General features: G+C 36.7%; 2 protein-coding genes across 2 annotated transcripts; both read right to left on the reverse strand.

Annotated features, from left to right (window-relative positions):
• Positions 1-278: 278 nt before the first annotated feature.
• On the reverse strand, positions 279-903 carry LOC117498001 (L-selectin-like). Its single transcript, XM_034150048.1, has 2 exons — positions 864-903; positions 279-649 (listed from the first exon to the last, which is right to left on the reverse strand). The coding sequence occupies exons 1-2, from the start codon at positions 895-897 to the stop codon at positions 279-281; spliced, it is 405 nt and encodes a 134-aa protein (XP_034005939.1). The 5' UTR covers positions 898-903.
• A 2,769-nt stretch (positions 904-3,672) lies between these two features.
• slc12a10.1 (solute carrier family 12 member 10, tandem duplicate 1) lies at positions 3,673-17,827 on the reverse strand. Its single transcript, XM_034150080.1, has 28 exons — positions 17,433-17,827; positions 15,117-15,310; positions 14,589-14,745; positions 14,355-14,486; positions 14,151-14,226; positions 13,448-13,543; positions 13,025-13,164; positions 12,070-12,180; positions 11,831-11,942; positions 11,620-11,750; positions 11,441-11,525; positions 10,843-11,000; positions 10,570-10,677; positions 10,053-10,176; positions 9,768-9,869; positions 9,192-9,347; positions 8,940-9,039; positions 8,669-8,780; positions 8,339-8,473; positions 7,928-8,034; positions 7,670-7,752; positions 7,480-7,548; positions 6,470-6,574; positions 6,122-6,233; positions 5,617-5,703; positions 5,322-5,457; positions 4,998-5,065; positions 3,673-4,354 (listed from the first exon to the last, which is right to left on the reverse strand). The coding sequence occupies exons 2-28, from the start codon at positions 15,296-15,298 to the stop codon at positions 4,216-4,218; spliced, it is 3,123 nt and encodes a 1,040-aa protein (XP_034005971.1). The 5' UTR covers positions 15,299-15,310; positions 17,433-17,827; the 3' UTR covers positions 3,673-4,215.
• Between the last annotated feature and the right edge of the window lie 3,393 nt (positions 17,828-21,220).

Here is a 21,220-nt window from a genome sequence, read left to right on the forward strand (position 1 = left end):
TCTCACTTAATTTTTCAGATTGATGAAAGTGTTTAGTATAATAATGTAGATTGCAATAATCACAAAATAGGCCTATACTTGAATATTAATGTATTTTAAGAAGTAGAATTGTATCATGCAGTTACCAATAATGTTTTGATCAAGGTAAAAAGCAAAAACATTTTTCATTTTACTCTACACATGAGTTATCTGTCAACTATTGTTACACAGTATGATATGATTTATATAGCGTTAATAGTGACATATACTCACCATTGTAGCAGATAAAGTTAAGGCTTTTAGAACAATGGGTATCGTACCATTTTTTTGAGTTTGAAATCTCCACAGTTCTCAGGATTGTCACCATTATTGTTCGGCTCATTTGGAGCCCATTCAGGTGCACATTCTGGATCACATTCTGTAGGATTGTACTTCTCCCCCGGCAGAGACCAGTGCCACACTTTGATATCTCCTTCATTGATGCTCCTCAGTCCAATCCAGGCGTCTGTAGTCTGTGAAGAGTTAGTCAGTCTCTCCACGTCTCTCATGTCAGACACTGTGGCCAGGTCAGTGAAATGCTCTCTGCAATAACTCTGAGCTTCATCCCAGGTCTTTCCCTCTTGAATGAAGTGGTACTCATAGAGGTGACAAGTGAAGAAGGAACACTGACCTAAAAACAGAGACAATTCTGCAGTGATGGAGCTGACAGTATGACAAGCATCTGATCATTAAATCAAACCCATGAGTACTAAAATCACCCCCACCTCTTACATCATCCCCTTCATCTTAATGGAGCTCTGAGGACACTTATTTCACGTTTTATTGTTATGAAGAGTGAGCAGTTTCATGACTCCAGATGTGATTTTAATTAAAAATCCACTTACCCATCAGAATGAGCACAAACAGACTCCACTGCATCTTTGCGCTGTTATGTGAAACAATGAATTTAACACAATTAAATCTAACAAAATATTCAAATTAAATTATCACGCATGCAGAATAATGAGGGAGCAAATCTGTAGAGGAAAAATGCAAATGTTGAGCATCAACAGCACGAACAGGCTCACATTGTGACATTTCTTTTTTTAGCACATGAAAATATCTAATTTGAATAAAACAGAAATAATGTGATGCATCAAACCTCAACAGTAACTATAACACCTCAACAATAGAGTGCAATACAATGATGAAATTATTTTCTATTTTTTAAGTTTATAATATTTATATTCTGCAGGTTCGATAATAATCTTTATAATTGTTTGTATTGACCTTTCAATGTTCTGCTACTTTTAAAGACTTATGTTTCAGGAGTGGGTTAGACTTTATGGGTTATTTAACCAGAATGGAAAGATAACTTTGAGAATAATGAAAAATGAAATGTCCCATTGTTCCTTTTATAAGCACAACTTTAGAGTTTGCATTCTTTTCTTTGTGTAACGGGTGAACTATCCCTATTAAAAAATATATTTTGTTGTAATTTAACTGAGAATCAGATGGCTGTGTTCAAACATAGCAATACAAATGTAAGATTTGCAATTCATTGTATTTTATTAAAAATGAAAATAGTGGGGGGTTTGTCTGCAGAGCAGGCTGCATACATCACTTGTTACAAAGTACCTGATTTGTATCCGATAACTAGAATATGTGAAATATATTGCACACACAATAAACATGATATGAAAATGACTGAACAGAATCACACTTACTTCTCCTGAGTCGTCCTGTCAGCTGCTTCTCTCTCCGTCTCTCTCGATGTGCTGGTGAAGACTCAGATATCGATGAGGTCGCTGTTCTCTTTGAGCCACCTTTGGGCAAACATTTGAATATTGAAATTCAGATGTCAAAGAGGTCCATCATGGTTAATACATGATGTAACCAGAAAAAAAAAGTTGAAAGTTGAAAAAAAGTTGAACACACTCCCCTGTTCCCCTTCATCTAACACGCAGAAAAAAAAGGTGTCATTCCAAAACAACTACTAATAACATTTATATTTCTATATTCTAAATTGTTTTGTTTTGTACTTTAGTATATCGCTTGTTACCATGTGTCACACAACTATAATAAGACATTCTGGCTGTGTCAACATTACATTCATTTCAGTCATAGATTTTCATTCAGAAATAGCAAAACAGTATCTTGTGTCTCAATATTCTTATGCCTTGGAAAACAAACCTGTGATTGGACTGACCATAAGATAGATGACAGAATAGTTACAATTCAAAACTTGGGAAAAATGTTTTACCCAGACCTTTAAAGCTCTGCAAAAAATGTTAAGATTGAATAACTAAATTTAACTAAAATAAAAGTCAAGTTGGAGTCCATTTATTTGTCGACAAAAAACTTAAACTCAAGGCAATTGGAAAGTCATTGGGTTTAATGTACAATTTGTTTTAAAAGTATTTTAACTTTTTCCCAGTAACATTTAACATTGAAATCTGGTCTATGCACAAATAAATTCAACAGTACAGTACATCATGCTTAGGCTCTGCACCTAGCAGAAACATCAAGTGTTATATCACATGGCTGAGGAGCGACAAGTTAAATTACAGTTTAGGTAGTTTTAGTTATTCACTACATGAACTTTTCTCTCCCATTTGTTTTTCAATTAAAAGTCCATATACACTGAGAAATTCTTGCTAAAATTCATTAACTTTATCTCAATTGATGAAATAATTCAAATTCAGATCTCCAGATTCATTAAATATTCTCAGATAATACACACTCACTAGTTTGAATTTTCAGCACAGATGAATCAGTATCTCTTTTCATTTATGCATCTATAAAATGTGATATATAGCATTGTAGGGTTGCAGATAGCAGTGTGTCTGATATGGTAAAATGAGGAAGTGAGGACATTTTCTACAGACATGGAGGTAAACTGCTACATGACTGGTAGTTCGGGGATAATAGTGCAAGGCGTTAAATCTAATTTTTTATTTATTGTAGGAACCTTTTAGTGTTCTTAATGGCATACAATGTATCCAACTAGGATGTTCAAATAAAATGCAGGCATTTTATACACAAAAAAACTGAACAATATAGTAAAAGGTGATTATACTTAAGTTCAAGATCAAGATCGGTAAAAAGTTATAATCTTGCATAAACAACAGCTTTGAGAACACAATTTCTCAATACAAAGAAGACCAAGTATAGGCCCCTGTGGGACACTTAAAAAAGCCTTAAGAGTACTTGATATGAAATTATTGGAAACTGCTGCCTGACTTCTGCAAGAAAGAAGGTGATAAAAACACTTATTTAACTTTTTATCTAGGTACACGGATAGTGTTTCAAGTCAATTATTAAATATATATATATATATATATATATATATATATATATATATATATATATATATATATATATATATATATATATATAGTATGCATACATAATATTGTAGGGATCTCGAACACATCCTATGTGCGTGATTGTATTTAGATAATTTCTGATATTCATTGAATTGTCTTAAACCTTTAAACAGTTTGTTTCAAATGTTGTTTATGTACTTACAAAAGGAACAACCTGGGTGAACGACTAAATAAGCATTATAAAAACATTCATTTCCATAAAGTTACCATCTCATTGATATATATTGCTGCAGACGCAGCCACTTCAAAAAAGCCTTGTCAGACAAATGTTAAGGTGCCTATAGGAAAACAATAGTTTTGCTGGCGACAGGTTTCTAGTGACAAGTCCAGGTGTGATCAGTTTAATCAATAACACAATTTAGGTTATGGCTCATATTCTAAGGCCTTCACAGACAACAGATCTCCACCTAACTGAACATTAACGGCGGATTGTAGGTCAACATGTGTGACAGTGCCAAATCAGGAAATATGCTTTGTAAGAAATGTGTGCATACCATTTGACTTTTGGAACGTGGTACATTCAATGCCAAGAAGCTGTTACAGAGGTTCAACACTTTAGTAAGAAACCTCATTTAACAATGTCTGTAGCTGCTGATTAAGAAATACTGGCTGTCGAACCTGTGAACAACCCAGCACAGCAAAGTCTGACAACTTATGTCAGACTCTTTCTGTCTTTTTTTCATCGTCAGCTGTTGACTAATATGCATTGTCATTAGCATGACCCTGAAGATGATCTTGAATGCAAGTAACTGTGTGGTTTGAATCTTCCATTGCTACTTATTAGAACTTTAAATCTGTACATTCTTCACAATGTTTACTTATTAGGTTTGTTTGGATACATCAAGTCTCCATCCTTGTAAGACAGAATTTATTGGCAGTAAAAAGTGATGACGTTCTGCTGGTTTCCTCGTATCAGCACCACGGGGCAGTGGAGGCCACAGGTCAGAGTATCTAGCCAGGCCATGTACAGAGCACTGGGGCAGTCGCTGTGAGGCACAGGAAGGCTCCTGGAAAAAAACATCACATTTGCATGAACATATCAGAACTGCAAAACAAGAACAAAGACTGCTCTTACTTGACGTAGGAGGAACAATGACATGAGGCAAATGATTTGCAGCACACCTAAAAAGAACTATACTTTCCCACCTTTATCGCCTATCTGAATCATACTGCCATGCAAATGACCACAGTGAACTTGTGTATAACATTTGGCATCGCTGTTTTCATGTCCTAATGCTGATAAAGAGGCCTGAATACATGTTTCAACTACTGTATATTTGTGTATGCATTTATATACTGATGTACTGTGTATTTATATACTGATGTACTGGGTATTTATATACCGATTTATTTATTATTATAATTTATTACAATTTCTTTTTCATCCTGACACTGGATGAGTAACTGGAGGGCTATTTTTCTTTATAAGCTATGTTTTCTGCACTCCCGCTTAAATTGTCAGATTAAAAAAAAAAATGCTCACACGGACCTAATCCTTTCCGAAATATCCCAAAAAGTAATATGATCGCAAAATAGTCATTTAAAGTGTGGCCCCTTCGTTCAAAGCATGACAAATCCTAATGATTCAGCATACATTAACGCTTGAATTATCTCTAATAACATGAAGTGATAATCTAACTTTGTACTCACACGAGCACAAGAGCAGCATGTTGAGAATTCCTCCGGATAATTTCATTCAGCCTCACTTTTCTCTCAGTCTGAAGGGATACAAAATTATTTTCAGTGTATCGCAGCAGATGACACCACTCAGAATCCAATTCTGCTTTATTTCCCAAGTATGTGCACGCAATCAAGGATATGAACTCTCCTTTCTTCATTGCTTCTATAGTATACTCATACATAAAAATACAAATAGAATAAACATGAATATAATGTACACAATGTTGAAAAATTACAACATAAAGGACAGCTTTATGTTGCACATGTTGGAAATAGTTTTATTATCACACAAACCTTAAGTTTAAAGGCCTCAAACTCTTTTTCTGATATTTTCCATGGGGCACGTTGTCTCTGTTCTTGAGTTGAGACACCTTCCTGCTGTTCATCATGTAGCATGAAGGGGGCAACACTGTCCACAAATCTACTCAGGCTTGGAAGAAGTAAGAATAAAACAAAAAAAAACATGAAAAGCCTGTTTAATTATAACCAGTTTTAAAGAGTGAACTTTCCTGTGTCAGGTTAAGTTTTCCAAGTTTTCCAGGTTTTGACAATCGTATGACAGCAAATGAAAAGGTTTCTGCCGACATACTTCTTTGAGTTTGGATGCTTTTCGCTGTCTGTCATGACTGTAACGTCGTGGATATCCAAACGAAACCTCTTCAGAAGAGCGATCATCCTGAAAGAGACAACATTAAAAGTTTAAATGCAACAGTTGCCACAGATATTAATGTGTTCTGATCATCAAGAAATCTATTCCAAACCGTAATACATACACATAACATATGGAGTTTTATTTTTTGTGGGTAAATCAATATATCATGGTCATCACAAAGTTCTCACTTTGGAAAAGTTGAGAAAAAAAATTCAGTTAATGGGCAAGAATTCAAAGTTATTTGACTAATAAGTCTTGACATTTAATTCAGACAGGTGCATTATGCATTCTTTTGTCGCTCAAGTAGAAAAAGCACATATAACTTTTTTTTCTTTTGGTGTTGTGCTATGCATCAGGGTAGGGAGTTATCATGTGCTCACCCAACACTTGTGAAATAAGTTTAGTTATTATTTTATCATTCTATAAAAAAAAGAAAACATACTCATTGCGGCCTTCCTCCATGTTTTGTTCATCTCCCACGATGAAGACCCTGACCTTACTACGATGCCAGCGTTTCCTCCTGGTGAGCAGGTAGGGAACTAGCAGAGTCAGACCTTAAAAAAGGAGGAGAAATACTGCAGATAAGAAATAATAGCCATGTTTGCAGTCCAGTGTCAGACAAAGATTGCTCCTTGTGTCCACTGACCATTATTGTACTTAATGACAGTAAATAACTAGTTATACTGTAACTTTTTCTAGAAACAGATGTTACGGTATATCCATTATCAATCATTTTATAAGTGCCTTTTGACACATTTAAACAAGTGCACATATTTTGCTCCAATCTCACCCCCATCGTCAGCTATCCAGTAGACATCAATGGTCTTCTTCCCCTGGTCATTCTGAAACACCGTCTTAATCTGATCAGTGTCGCCTTTATAGGAGATGTTGTCAGCTGGAACAGCAAGAAGAGTGAGATGCAAGAGCAAATATTGTAATCATGAGTGACCCCTTTACATTGTCATTGGATATATTGGTATTAAAGAAATGTATACAGTATCATAGGTGTTAAAAGAAAATGGTATCTCCAATGATGTTGTGCAGTACATTGTACTGTTACGTCAGATATCTGTGAATGACTAGAGGAGTGTGTCAGTAAAAAAATAAATGAGTGATTGAGAAAGGGAAGGACTATGTACGTTATTAACACTCCTTTGGGATAACATATAATAACTTGCATTTAAAACTGACAAACTGCCAGACATGTCATAGGGTCAAACCACACTCAGTTCAGTCGAATAAGTTCTAGAGTTAAGGTTGTGGAGTGCTATAAATGGGACCCTTCATGGTCATTTTCAAGTTCTATTTGTGTTCTTACTAGAACAAAAATTCATAATTGAATGTTCAAATAACAATTTGTCGTTCTGTCCGTCTAAATATACCTGTATTTTCCCTGTCTCAAACACACTTTGTTAGAGCCTGTCTCTTTAAGACCCTGCCCCCTGAAAGAGGCCAGTCTTTGTTGATTAGCTTACAAGAAAAATATGGCCAAATTCCAAATGTACTTTTCAAGTCATGGGTGGAGAAAGATCGGGTGAGTCATTTTGTAGTAAATCTGTATACAGTATGACAGCCAGAAAACATGGGATTCAACAATTCCTAACTGAGGCAGCCAGACAAAAAAACACACTTGTCGTATTCAAGATACCCCTTTTGTATAAACACAAACACGGCAAATGTATGCAGTGAAATGAGGGTGGAGACAAATGTTTTTCTCCGAGTTGCAGGTAAACACTGATCACAGGGCATATGATCATCATGAGTGATGCAAGTAACATATTGATGTGTGTTAGTGCTCACCTGATTCTTTCTCAGGAGATTGCTGATTGTCAGTTTCAACAGATTCATCAGGTTCAAAGCCCTGGTTCACTGAAAGACAGACATTGTCTCCATTATTTATTTTGTAGTTAAATCAATAATATAAAAACATAACATTGTATTAAAGCATGCAGACAACATTTGAAGAAATAACAGGGTCTGGATTTCTAACCTTCAACATCAAACAGGTCTGAGATATCCAAACCGTCCATCATCCTCAGGATACACAGACAGTAGTTTGAGTCAAATGTATCACTAGTAATAGAGGAAGAGAGTGAAAATTGTAGTTTTAAATTATAAACAGTTATCAGTGATCTTTACCTCTAACTATAAAGACTATTATAGATTAGCAATGTGCACGTTTTCCTCACTTCAGTCTGCCAAGGAGATCAATACAGTTTATTTTTGTATTTTATTTAACTACACTTACTATATTGTGTTGATATAATCTTCAATACTTTCCGGAGAACTGTCCCTCCAGTTTGCCTTGAAGCCCAGGACCAGAGTGTTGGGCTTCAACTTGCCAAGACCAGAAGCCTTGACAAAAAATTAAGAATATTTTTAAGTTTTCAGGTTTTATAAAAAACAAATGGAAACACATACACCTATTATGTAGGTTGTCACAGATTGAACAAACACTATATTGGAAGTAATATTTAGCTGCCAATAAATAACGTGTCCTAAGAAACAAATAAGAGCATAAATGAGTGTAAAGACAGAATTGCGAGGATGAGATAATGTAACTTATTGACATCTTAAAAAAAACTGTATCCGAAGCCAGTTCAAGTCTGTATGATTGAGGCTGTAGTTACTTCCAATGAACACTTCTCAAATGATTTACCTGCAGCAGATGTCGAGCTCCAACTCTAAGGCTGTCGGCAGTGAAAGGTGTGTAAAATGAGCGCACCTTTCTCTTGTTCAGCCACTTTACCAACCAATCAGTGGTATCCTGAGGCTGAGCCTGCCTGTCCTGCTCCTAGGGGATTTGGGAATACAATAGTGTCTTTAAATTACATAGGGATTTCATGTAAGCTGTAAAAGCATGACCAGTAGGATATATTAGATTTAAAGCTAATAAGGATGATGAGGATTTGATAATTTCTTTACCACAAGGATATACATAATTTCTCTTATTTTCCTTTCAGAAAACACAACAGATGAAATGACTAACCATGACTATGTCTCCACAGATCATGAGGCTTATGTGCTTGGTGAAGGAGCCAACAAAGTCCACCAGGGCTGGACGCTGGTTTGGTGGCCCAGTCAGGACGAGACATTGCGGTCTAAGAAAAAAAGAAAAAGAAAACATCGAACAGATTAAACTAAATTTCTCTTCTACTAAATTTGACATTGCAGTTTAATCCTATGAAGAAGACAATACTATAGAGAGAAGAACGTATGGTGCCATTAGATCGGAGGAATATTAATACATAGCCTTTTACCTAAAATTCTTGACATGGTCGTCGACACCAGACAGGGAGACCGAGTACGACAAAGCCATGTTGTATGTACCTGCCTGGACTGACGAACCCCAGTTCACCTCTGGATATCAAAACGCAATCAAGTGAGGACAATTTGTAAGTCAAAAAATAATGCAGTTGTTATGTTCTTTTTTATTCTTATTAGCACATAGTTGAATAATAATAACTTAAATGTATATAGCGCCTTTAAGGGGACCCATTTTTTAGACTTACTTGGCTTGTTGTAGTTGACGTATCCAAAGAGAAAGAAGATGATGCAGAAGGTGAAGAGGGCAGCCCACCAGGTGAACAGGAACATCAACACAATAGAAATCACTGCTCCAAAAAGAGCTGTCCATTTACTGTAGTAGTGAAATGACGGCCTCCAACCTACAGGGCGGCAACAATGAGTGGAATATAACATTACCTTTAATTGTTCATGGTCCAGTATGGCAACCATAGAGCAAAGGGCCTCTCTTGTCATTTAATAACTATGCTTATAAGAATACACGTTGAAAAACATTGTGAAGTAATATTTCTTAAATCCATATTACTAATAATATGTTATACTTCTATGTAAGGGAGAGATTTTCTTTTAAGTTTTACTGTCAGTACTATGTTAATGAGGTTGAGTATTTTATAAATTGGCTTAAGGTTAGGTCATCAAAGTGTTGGACTGTGATGAAAGGGGCTGCTGTTTGTTTAACGTTACCCACAGACAGTCAATGTTGGTTTGATAAGCTACCACTGCAATGTATACATATACTATAGGGGTCATTTTGGAAATGCAAAGACAAACAGGTAACTCACCAGGGGAGTTGGTGATTGAAGCGTGAAAGCAGCTGAAGTTGATGAGGCCGTAGGAACACAGGAAGAAATTGGAGATCAAGGCTGCAATGGTGTTAAGGTCAGCTGTGACGAAAGACGCAAGAATAAAAAAATGCATTACAAATTCAGAGCTACATAGAGGTAATCGCACTGACAGTAGTGTCACTATTAACAATCTAATCAATCAATTTTTGCGTATAAAACTAGGAAAAATGTGAATCAAATATTCCAATATTGAAAATTGCAACAGAATAAGATCACACCCACCGATGAGAATGAAAGCCACAGCAATGACGTAGCAGAGTAAGTAGGCCCGGATTGGCTCATTATTTTTCCCATAGCCCTTTGCAAAGAATCCAATGTACGGGTATAGGTTGTCTTTGCATAGACACTGGCAGATAGGGAAGAACATAGAAGCTTTTAAATATGTGCACCATGATAGATTTTATTAGATTTATACAAATGTTAGCATGGATATTAAATATTTAAAGGAATGTTTTTGATTTGCATGCTTGCCTTATTAAAAATATAACTTTACCAGACTGCCAGTACCAGAAACGCTACATATATGACGATCATGTTAATATGGGCTTCAGATTTAAATCATGTAATATATCAAGTAATACCTGTATATTATAGTAATATACAGGTGAAAGGCAGCATGAAAATATTTATCTTTTTAAAACTAAATTGTATATTAATAATTGTTGATTGCATTTTTTGAATAAAAGAATATATTTTTGTTAAAAAAGTACAGTTTAGAATAATGGCTGCAGTTTCTCACCTGAAAGACTTTAGGGCCGGAGACGAGGAAGCCAAGGGCAGAAGACAAGCTGGCTGCAAAGACACCAGCCGTGATGAGGTAGTAGAAACCTGAAACTTGGCCCAGTACCTGGTTGGGATACTCATTATTAGGAATCATAAAATGGTTTGTTAACAGAAATTATAAACAAAAAATATTTAAAGGCTCATTTTACAAACCCAGTGAAAGAGTATTGGATAAATAAAATATGTTATATTATTTTTCTAATCAAAAGTAAGCTGGATTGAGTAGTACCTGTAAATTGTTGGCCAGACCATATTTACAAGACTGTGACTCGATGCAGTCTGTGAAGTTCCAGCCCATATTACATCCCAGACCAACACAGCCATCAGTGATGTTTCCAGTAATAATGTCACTTACATTACCAGAGGCGTCCCGCACCACACATGACCCTAGAGAAGTATGAGATTGAAAGTCATGATGTAATGTGGTATTTATGACAGGCAACTTGTTTGTTTCTAAAATTACCCAAGATGAGTTGGCTGCCAAGAAGGGGACAAATACATTATCCTCTTCATCACTATTACATAGTTACATTTTCTGACAACATTGCTTGAAACACCCTAGTTTTCAGTAGCCTGCTCTCATGACTAAAAAATAAAAAGTGCTTAACAGTTTTCTGACATTATAGCAAATCAAAATAACAAAAACGGAGAAAGGCAACCCTTTTGAAACCATCAACAATTTCACAATCCTGTAGTAAGCTGATGACCCTGCCCTTTCTATTGGTGATACATTCTCAGGTCAGAAGATATCCCCACCAGCTCAGATGATTAAACCAATCAAATGACAGTATATACAAATATAAAGGATGTTAGTATTATTAGCTTACCAACAGTTACAGTGATAATTAGATAGCTCAATGTAGTCCAGAAAATGGCCACGAGAGTGCCTTTAGGGATAGCAGTAGCAGGGTCCTGCAATAGAAAAATCATAAACAAATCATCATTCTTGTTGTCTTTTATGGTGGCAGTGATGTCAAAATAAAGTGTGCCTTCATTCTCTTCATACTTCGAGGTCTCCGGATATGTTGGCGCCAGACAGGATGCCGATGGTGGAGGGAAAGAAAATGGCAAACATCTGGAAAAAGTTGCCTTCAGGTCCTCTCCAGTCAGGTTTCAAGTTCGAAATGAAGATATCACCTAGTGACATGCCAAAAATTAACTTAAATCTGAATATCATATATGAGACAGTCGTTTTTCTCAGAGAAGCCTAAACTCACTGTGATAACTAAAGAAGCCCTGGGCCTGTTTCTCTGGGCTGGGTGGAATAAATGTACCCACAAAGTAGTTGGCAAACGAGACCAAGAGAACTAAAAAGAACAAAATCTGTGCCTGGGAGAGAAAGAGAGATTAGTGTAAAAAAAGGAAAAGCATAATAAAGAGTTAAAGTTCATGAGAGAAAATGAACTCTATAGGACAAATGGAGCAAGTAAATATAAGTGTGTCAAGATGCGCTTACCTTGGACTCCCACTCCATTCCAGCAAATGAGATGAGCAAAAGAATAGTCAGTGTGATCACGCCCACAATACGGACGTCGTTGATTGCATCAACTATGACGACATCGAACTCCTAAAACCAAATTATTTGTACAAAGAAATATAAATCGATCTATGAAGAAGAACTTCTGGGCAATTAACCCTCCTGTTGTGTTTGTTTTCCCCCCTTACTTTGGTGTTCGCGGTCAAATTTGACCGTCCTGTTTTAACTGCTATTACATTAACACAAAAACCATTAATCATCACCACATTTCATTTAACACCCTTTCAAACTGTAAATATTCTATCAGACTACTGGTAGACATGAAAAACTGCAGTAAATATACAAAAAATAGACACTGAACATGTATTGTGTGTGCCAGGTGTGATCCATATGGGCACATAAGAGCTGGAAATGTATCAAATTGCTAATACATTACCAACAGCCATTATTTTAATCCCAAATAATGCATGTGTCAATGTAATGAGTATTATTTACGTTAATGAGGTAAATAGGCTAAAAGAATAACATGTTTTCCAAAAGAACTACGCATTCTCTTGAATGACAATATGCCTGCACTGCACCTCCAAGGTGCGCAATACATTATTGCGCACCTTGGAGGTGTCTAATCTATGCCTGTGAGCGTGCTGCGCAAGCCGAGATGATGTGTTATGTGGTGTGCGTAGTTGAACCTTTTCATATTTAAGTTTGTAGCAAGTAGAGGGCTGCTGCTGTGTGTGTGTGTGTGTGTGTGCGTGCATGTGCGTGCACGTTAGTTTTAAAGACCCCCATAGAGCTCAGTTTATAACTCGAACCCTGGTAAACATGTTTGTTTAAATAAAATAGTACACCGAAACATAACTAGATGAGATTCTTGTCTTCTTAATTTAAAACAAAACAATGTTTGTTTGTTTTTCAAGTTGAAGCATAATTTTACCAGCAATAGATCACGGACGACCTCTGCAAAGCCAAGAGTGTTGAGTGCACAGGCACATGCGTTGGCGAAAGAAAAGACCATTCCAATGGGTCCCCCAATTTCAGGACCCAGCGAGCGGGAGATCATGAAATAGGCCCCTCCTGAAATTATGTTTAACCACAAAAGAGTGACACTGATTGTTAAGATAGAATACTGTGGATCTGTAGTTATACCAAGGGTGAATGACTAAGCAATTTGTGTCACCTTTACATGTACATTTTCTATGTATTCAATATCTTTCCTTTAGTCTTTTTGCTTTGGTTTCCATTCTTAAAAAAGGACAAATACGTTGTTTACCAGGAATAGAAATTAGCATTCAACCTATGAAATCATTTTAATACACTGGATAATAATAAAGTTTTTGAGACACAGGAAGTTACTGACCTGAGATCACCCTCCCATTGGTGGCGATGGCAGAGATGGAGAGGGCAGTTACGGTAGTCACCACCACGGACATCAGGATAATAACCCAAGTCAACACTGAAAAAAAAAGGTATTTACCATTACTTTGACAATACATTGATAATGTTTGGTAGTTATTTTAAGGTTTCAAGGTCCATCTCTGCATATTTGCTAAGGAAAGTCTGGGCAAAGGTCTGTTGCCTCTGCATGACAACAGGGATGTAATGTACATGCTTTCATATTCTTAAAATCATACATGCTTTGGCTATTGTATAACAAAGCATTCAGGGTTCTCAAAAACAGGAGCTTAGGTTTGGGGATAATGTACATGCTAAAGTTTGTAAATCACTTATTCTCAAAATGTTTGAACCAGTTTCTTGATCGATGTAGGGCACATACGTAGTTTGGTTGGAAACTCAAATACTATAAAAAGTGTTTGTGCCTTCATTAACAGTTTATCGTGCAATTAATGCGATTCCGTTTACAGGGAATTGTCTTTTTTCCCCCCTCATCAGGATTTACCCAGAGAAATAGCACTTCCACACAATGTGCACAACGTATTCTTTTCATGCAACATCATGTATAAAAAAGTTACAAAGTCGTGGATCAGAGGGTGCGAGTGCTACAGCCTCAACACAGGAATAAAGAAAAAATACTTATGAACAAAAGGGATGAATGAACTCACAAATGCCTGCCTGAGAAGTGATCCACGATAGGCGGAGAAACAGGATGACACCCCAAATATTCAACATGCAACGAATCTGTGAGAAAATGTTCAGTTAAAAACAGCTCGGTATAATGTTTGTGAGATGGTTTTAAACATAATATGTATTACCACAATTGAAATAGGCAGTATATGAAGTCACACTTAAATATACAACAGCAATACCATGACTCCAAGCATCCATCCAAATCTAACTGGAGCTTTCTCCTGTGGAGTTTGTGACTCTTCATTTCCGTTGCCTGGTAGACTGCCAACTCCCGAGTCTGTGGTTGTGGCCTCTACACCTGCTTGCACCTCCTGAGAAAAATACATTTATTACAACGCCATTTTTTGGTCGATATGGGAATGAATTAACGACGGGGGGCTAATTTAGAGGACTCTGGTTGCTGTAAGACGTACCTCAAAGGCACTGCGGAGAGCTACAAGAGATGGACGAGGCCTTGAAAGGCGGTGTGGCAGTGTGCTGGCATAATTCTCCAGATGGGGCACCAGGTCCAACGTACTGTATAATGAAGATCTTCGTAGCTCCGCCCTCGAGCCCCGCTGCTCTGATGCACTGTTGGATACAAGGTTCAGACAAAGTGTTATTTTGAGACCATAAAAGCACATTTTGAAGTAAATGCTGAATGCGACTTATGAGCTAGATGCTGCAAAATGTCTTTGTGATAAACTTTGAAGTTAAATGATCTCTTTCACAAAAGTCCGGAATGACTTTTAGCATCTAAAGATGCAGTTATAAAAAGAAGACAGCAATAGGGTCTATATCGTTTATGGTTCTCAGGAAAACGAAACATATAAAAGTATTTCATTTCTTTAACTAAAGTGACACCAACAAAAGTTTACAAGGGGCAGAAATACTTTTTATGGAATAAAGGATTTACCAGTTTATTTGTAATAAAAGTGAAGCTAGAAGTCAACAACACAAACCTTGGATCCGTGTCTGAGACAACGATGGTTGGAGGAATTTGGAGGCTATCATTTCGTTGCTGGCTGCTGCCGTCAAATTGATGCGGAGAGTACCTTGGAGGTCCATCCTCATTGGTGGAGAAGCGGACACGAGGAACAACGCCCAGGTCCAACCCGTCACGTTTGGATGCCAACTGTCCCATCCGCAAGTCTTACTGATTCATGGATGGGGTGAAAGCTTGTTTATACAGAAATTGTCTTTGCAAGTCATAAAATATCAGAGTTAACATGTCTGCAACAAGCTACTACTAACTCAAGTTGTCTAAGGTCAAACGTTCCTTCATAAATGACACTGAAACATACCGTTGAAAGGATTCTATTGTTTGACTAAATACTGATTCAATACTAGTGTTGAATTCAGGAGCAGTGTGTGGGAGACTTTTCTACTATATAATGAGCTCACTACAATGCACCTGCATAAAACATGGCACAATTATTTTATAATCTGCTTGACAACCTTTAGTTTTACAAAAGATAATGAAACTGTTTGGTTTTCATTATGTTGGATATACATTCAGTGAGACCAAAATAGGTTGTTACAGATTGGTATAAATATGATACATAATATATTGGTCATAATAAGCTTCCAGCTTATAATATATGGGCATCTTGTTTCTATGAGCCTAAATAGACCCTCCAGAAAAACGCGGGCTAAAATCCTTGATTATGCGGGCTAAAATCCTTGATTATGCGGGCTAAAATCCTTGATTATGCGATTAAACATGCGGGGTTTTTATGTGATTTTATGCGGTGAAGTTGCGAAATATGCGGAAATATGCTAAATATGCGAAAAGTTGCGAAATATGCGGGAAGCGGAAAAAAGGTGATTCTTCTCCCACACCCTGTTACTAGGCTACTACTGAATGAAAGTGAGCCCTTTTAAAGAGTTCCTATGATAAACAAGCATACTAGAAGCAAGCTACATCACAAAGTGTTATTTATGTATTTATATATGGGCTATTTTAATCACTCTCTCTCACACACACACACACACACACACACACACACACTCTTCTCCGCCTCATTCTGTTTTCATTTACTCGTTCGTTATCTGACCAGCTTCAATCTTGTAGGCCACTCACCTCGTTTCTTGTAGCCCTCGAAAGGGTTTTGGAGGTTGATGCCTCGGTGAACGCGAGTTGTTTGGCTTTCTTGTCCGCAGCAGCAGAAAGCATTTTCGAATGTTTGAATGAATCAAAGTGGGTCGTCACCGTCGATTTTCTCTTATGCTCCAACCAGAGGTTGCGCTAGACTTTTTCGCTGCCCGTCATTTTGACGGACAGGATCGTAACATTTCCGTCAAAATCCATTATAACCCGTCGGCCTGTACACTACTCTACCGGAGGAGGCACACTCGCTTGTGAACTGTTAGCGCCGTGTTATGCATGCCCACTGCACCTCGCAGGAGCGCGCGCAGCGTAAAGCAAGTACTCACAGACATTTCAATGATCTGTTCGGCAAAGTTAGGTTTGGAAACTATATCATTTCCTTTTGGGAGGGCATGCATAATAATATGGCATAACACCGGAGCCCCGCTGCGGGGAAACTTTGGTGCTGTTCTGAGTTTGATCTAATCTGTCAAAATGACGGACGGCTTTCAGATTTTTCCGTCATTGTTAAAAAAAAAACGTCATAGACGGAAAATATTCGGTTAACGCGACCTCTGGCTCCAACACACAGTTGCACGGGGTGCAGAATAGTTTCCCCCCACTTTCGTGCAAGACATCGGCGTACTGCTTTGCCCGGTCTTTAGCAGAAATGTTCGTAGGCAAATGAGATGGATTCGATTTGTTCATCTTGGTCAGAGCCGTATAATAGTATATAATAATAATAGTATAATAGTATATAATAATCTATATGGCGCTGATCTTGTTGTTTTCTCTCTCGTGTGAGTTCCACACATTCACTCTACGGTGTTGTTTACCTGCGCGAGCTGATGATATCACTACTTCACGTTAACTTTTTTTCCCCTCAATTTTGTGTGGAAAAATGCGGGGATTATGCGACCTTTTAATAAATATGCGCCCTTTTAAAAATCTGCGCCATTTTGCTGATTATGCGGTAAATTATGCGATCGCATAATCGCGTTTTTCTGGAGGGTCTACCTAAATATATTTCTATGAACACATTGATTAGTTAGAAGTCAAATGGTTGATGGAGGATATAAATATATATATTATACACATTTTAAAACATAATACTTTTTACAGTTTTTACACATGAAATGTAATTCTTATACTATTTAGAAGTATATTTGAAGAAAAAACAAGTACTCACACAGTTTGTTCTTATCCGGGATGAAAAAGCTGTTGTCAATGGAAGAAATATGTTCATTCCTTCCCTGCAACTCTTACTATTTATACTTTCAATGAGATAGGGACATCCCCTCCCATCTTCCTCCGCTTCCTCCCATACCGACACACACACCAGATCTGTGTACACTAAAAGAAATGTTCCATAAAGATAGCATTTTTTCTGATATTTCAACACAGTTTCCATTGATATTTTTGTTCAAGCGTATACCCAGTTAACCTTTAATATTTGATGTTTTCCATATCTAGCTTCTGGAAGATGTTTTCTGTGAAATAACATTTTAGGAAACGGCAATGTTTGTAGTAAACAGAAGAAGTGGGTGGTTAATAATAGCCACCATAGACCTAGAGAGAGAGAGACCATAGCTGAAGAGTTTAAAAGTCAATATTATGCACTATGTACTGTACACTCAACACAAAATCAGATGTCATGGTGATGATGGTGATGATGGTTAAGGACAGATATAACATAACACATTAAAGCAAAAACAATGTTTTAACAAATATGTTACTTTAACATTCTGGCACTAAAAATGCTTAGTTAAGTTAGTAATATTAAGCATTTTTAATGATAATTGTTCACTTTTTTGAATAGGAACAGAAGTTATAAAAGAGTTATGACTGTTTTAATACAACAATAATCCTAAAGGCATATTATTCAATGTCTAGATGAGTCAACAGCAGGGCTGACTAAACCTGCATGTTTTCAAAATTGCTGACTGTACATGAGCAGGTAACGTTTACTAGGTCAGAAAAACATCCTCTTCTGCTTTCACTAGATGAACACTTAAAACTGTATGAATAAAATAGTAAAATATATTATTTCTTACCTTACGTGTCATCTCTTCAGCATTTCAAATCGGTTGAATGTCTTCCAACAATGCCGATCTATTTTCCATTAAAGAAAATGTAAATGGTGATAGTGAGCAACAATTAAAACGTTGCTTCTAAAATTCAAGAACAATTATAAACTCACTGTTTTTATCCTTAAAAATATGGGACTGGTCAACTGAAGTCGTTTAAAACGTACTATATAATTAAACGTATGTATTATACCACATATTAGCCATATTAAAAAAGAAAAGTGTACTACTTAGAATACAAAATGAAGACATTGGAGGTCTATAATACTTGTATTGTTGTTGATAAACTGAAAGTATACATTTTATACCATACAGTTCAAAAGGAAATTGAAAGACAAAAGATGAAAAGTATGATACTACTGATATTGTAAGTTTCTTGAAAATACAATATCTTTAAATCTCTACCTGACTATCCATTAAACAAGAAAGTAGTCTCTTTAATTTTAAATGTACAAAATGCAGGTCAATACGTCATGAGGCTTTTAGTCTCTACACTAATTTACTTATTCAATGTAGGAACCTTCTTTCAGTGTGTTCGTCAACCAGTCATTATTAAACCTGCACCCTAAAATGCTCACAATGGCATTGTGCTCTGGTCAAAGCCTCGTTACACCCACACTGTAGACACATACCTCTAAAATACCCTTACAATATTAAGACTGTGGATTATGTCTCCAAGCTGGCACATTTTGGCCTTACTGAGTGCTTTTAAAACACACAAAAAACGTTCTGAATCGGATGCAACTCTTCCTCGACCTTTTGACACATTCTCTTTCCGCCATGCTAGAAAAAGTCACAGAATTGTGACCTCTTGTACATTTGGGAAATGTTATCATAATAACATTGTTTGCAGTTCATTTTTAGACTTAGTTATGTCCAGAAAGCATTCAAAGACAAGACATCATGGGTGATCAGTAGTGAGTAAATAAGTACAATGACTAGGTATGTATGTGACATGTCCTGGATTTCATTATTTACACTGGTACCCTATGATCTCCCCTTCTGATCCTATAAACGCTCTCCATTTTTTGCACATAAAGAAATATCCTGTTGCTTACATCATGACAAGCAGTAGGCCAGGTATTAATTGGTAAAGCCTCCAGTATTGGGGGGGAGAAACCAAAAGGATAAAAAAAAAGAAGAATAAGATATAGAAAGTGAAGAGATATGGATGATGTTGGGCAAAAAAAGCATCACCAAAACTAAAAACATGACGCAGATATAGAATCTTAATCCTGTCCCATTTTTTCTTCTTCATCCCCCTACACTTGCCTACATCTAAATGAGGAAGAATCTCTCTTGGGCTCCCTGTTTCCCCTACAAGGCATTTCCGTCTCATTAGGTAACCTGTATTATTGTATTTTTCACATTTAGCTTCCAGTAGCAATTCTCTGAGAAAAAACCTTTAAGGAAGCATGTTTCATTTTTCTTGCAGCCACAACCGCAATGTTTGGATTAAACAGAAGAGCCAGTGGGTGGTTAATGTTAGCCACCAAGGCTGAACAGACTTAAACATTATGCACTATGTACTGTAAACTCAAAGTACGAAGCACCAGGACATAGACACACAGGAAGAGCGGCATTAAGTGTCTGAGCTGAGGGCATCACTTTCTGTAAATAGCTTTAGCAAAATGTTCATATTAATTATTACGCACAAAACAATAAGAGAGAACAGCAACACAACATTTCTCTACTTAACACTTGTTGATGTGAAGATTAACAGTTTAAAGTTGCTTTAGGGTTTTTATTTATAACTCATCCTGGCATTTATTTTCAAGATTTCAGTCATTTCCAAGTTGGCATCACAAGTAAAAGTATAGTCAATTGTATGCCATATCATTTCAAAATAAGTGTCCATAAACAGAGGAAGCCATCTTTGATACACTTGATTATGTGGGTTCCTTGGAAATTTGAAACACTACTAAAATAAAAATAAACCTGGCAGACTTATTTAAAAAAAAAAAAAGGTACATCTTGCAGTGTACTCATTACAGTGGCAATACCCAGTCATTATTAAACTTGCTCTATACATGCTCACGATGCCATTGTGCTCTGGTCAAAGCCTCTTGTTACACCCACACTGATAAAGGAATCACTAAGGTAGGAGTCTTGTTCCAAAATGGGATATTAACCATTTCTTAACTCGACACTATAATAAGACTCTGTATTTAGTCTCCAAGCTATGGGTGTAGGATTATTTTTTAAAGAATTACATAACATTGTATGTAGTCATGTAGGCTATGTTGTTGTTTTTTAAACCTCAGTACAATGACTAGGTATGTATGCGACATATCTAGTAATGCACTTTTAAAAAAGATTAAATTATTAATAGTTAAATCTAAAAAGAGCAAGTATCTACTACAAACAATAGTTCATTATATCACCAATAATGTATTTCACAGCATGTGCATCAGTTTGTTTTTATAAGTAGACAGGGACAGTTTTTTTCAGATAAATAACAACTAGGGTAATTCGCCCACCGCATGTAATACAATAAGGCCTAGGATTGGTACCACCTGTAGACACAGGATCTACACTCAGGCAACAGATTATCACAACCTTCAGGACAATATCAATGCGTTACACAACATGATTGCAACAATACCGATGCAACCCAGTAAACCAACTTGATGGCAAACACACACACACACACACACACATATAGTCCCACATCCAACAGTTCCATGATTCAAATCTTCACCATAATCCACTGCTAAAAAGCACGGGAGATCTTAGCTTTTCTATTCAAAGTTGACTCCTATTAAATGTGTCACATAATTGCAAATTGCAACACTTGGGACCCCAGAAATACACCCCTCAAGTGTGAACCGAATAATTGTTCTCGGGATTGTACATGTTCTCTTGTGGAAATAAACCTTCTCTAAGTGTT

Source organism: Trematomus bernacchii, unplaced genomic scaffold (genome assembly GCF_902827165.1).
Source record: "Trematomus bernacchii unplaced genomic scaffold, fTreBer1.1, whole genome shotgun sequence".
NCBI lineage: Eukaryota > Metazoa > Chordata > Actinopteri > Perciformes > Nototheniidae > Trematomus > Trematomus bernacchii.

Bases quoted from the DNA above. Each gene is read 5' to 3' on its own strand.
- LOC117498001 (XM_034150048.1), bottom strand. From the start codon at position 897: ATGCAGTGGAGTCTGTTTGTGCTCATTCTGATGG. The intron at 650-863 runs GTAAGTGGATTT...CTCTGTTTTTAG, and splicing joins GTTTGTGCTCATTCTGATGG to GTCAGTGTTCCTTCTTCACT.
- slc12a10.1 (XM_034150080.1), bottom strand. From the start codon at position 15,298: ATGGGACAGTTGGCATCCAAACGTGACGGGTTGGACCTGGGCGTTGTT. The intron at 11,526-11,619 runs GTATGAAGAGAA...TTTCTATTGCAG, and splicing joins ACATATCCGGAGACCTCGAA to GACCCTGCTACTGCTATCCC. The intron at 10,678-10,842 runs GTACTACTCAAT...TATCCCAACCAG, and splicing joins GTCTGGCCAACAATTTACAG to GTACTGGGCCAAGTTTCAGG.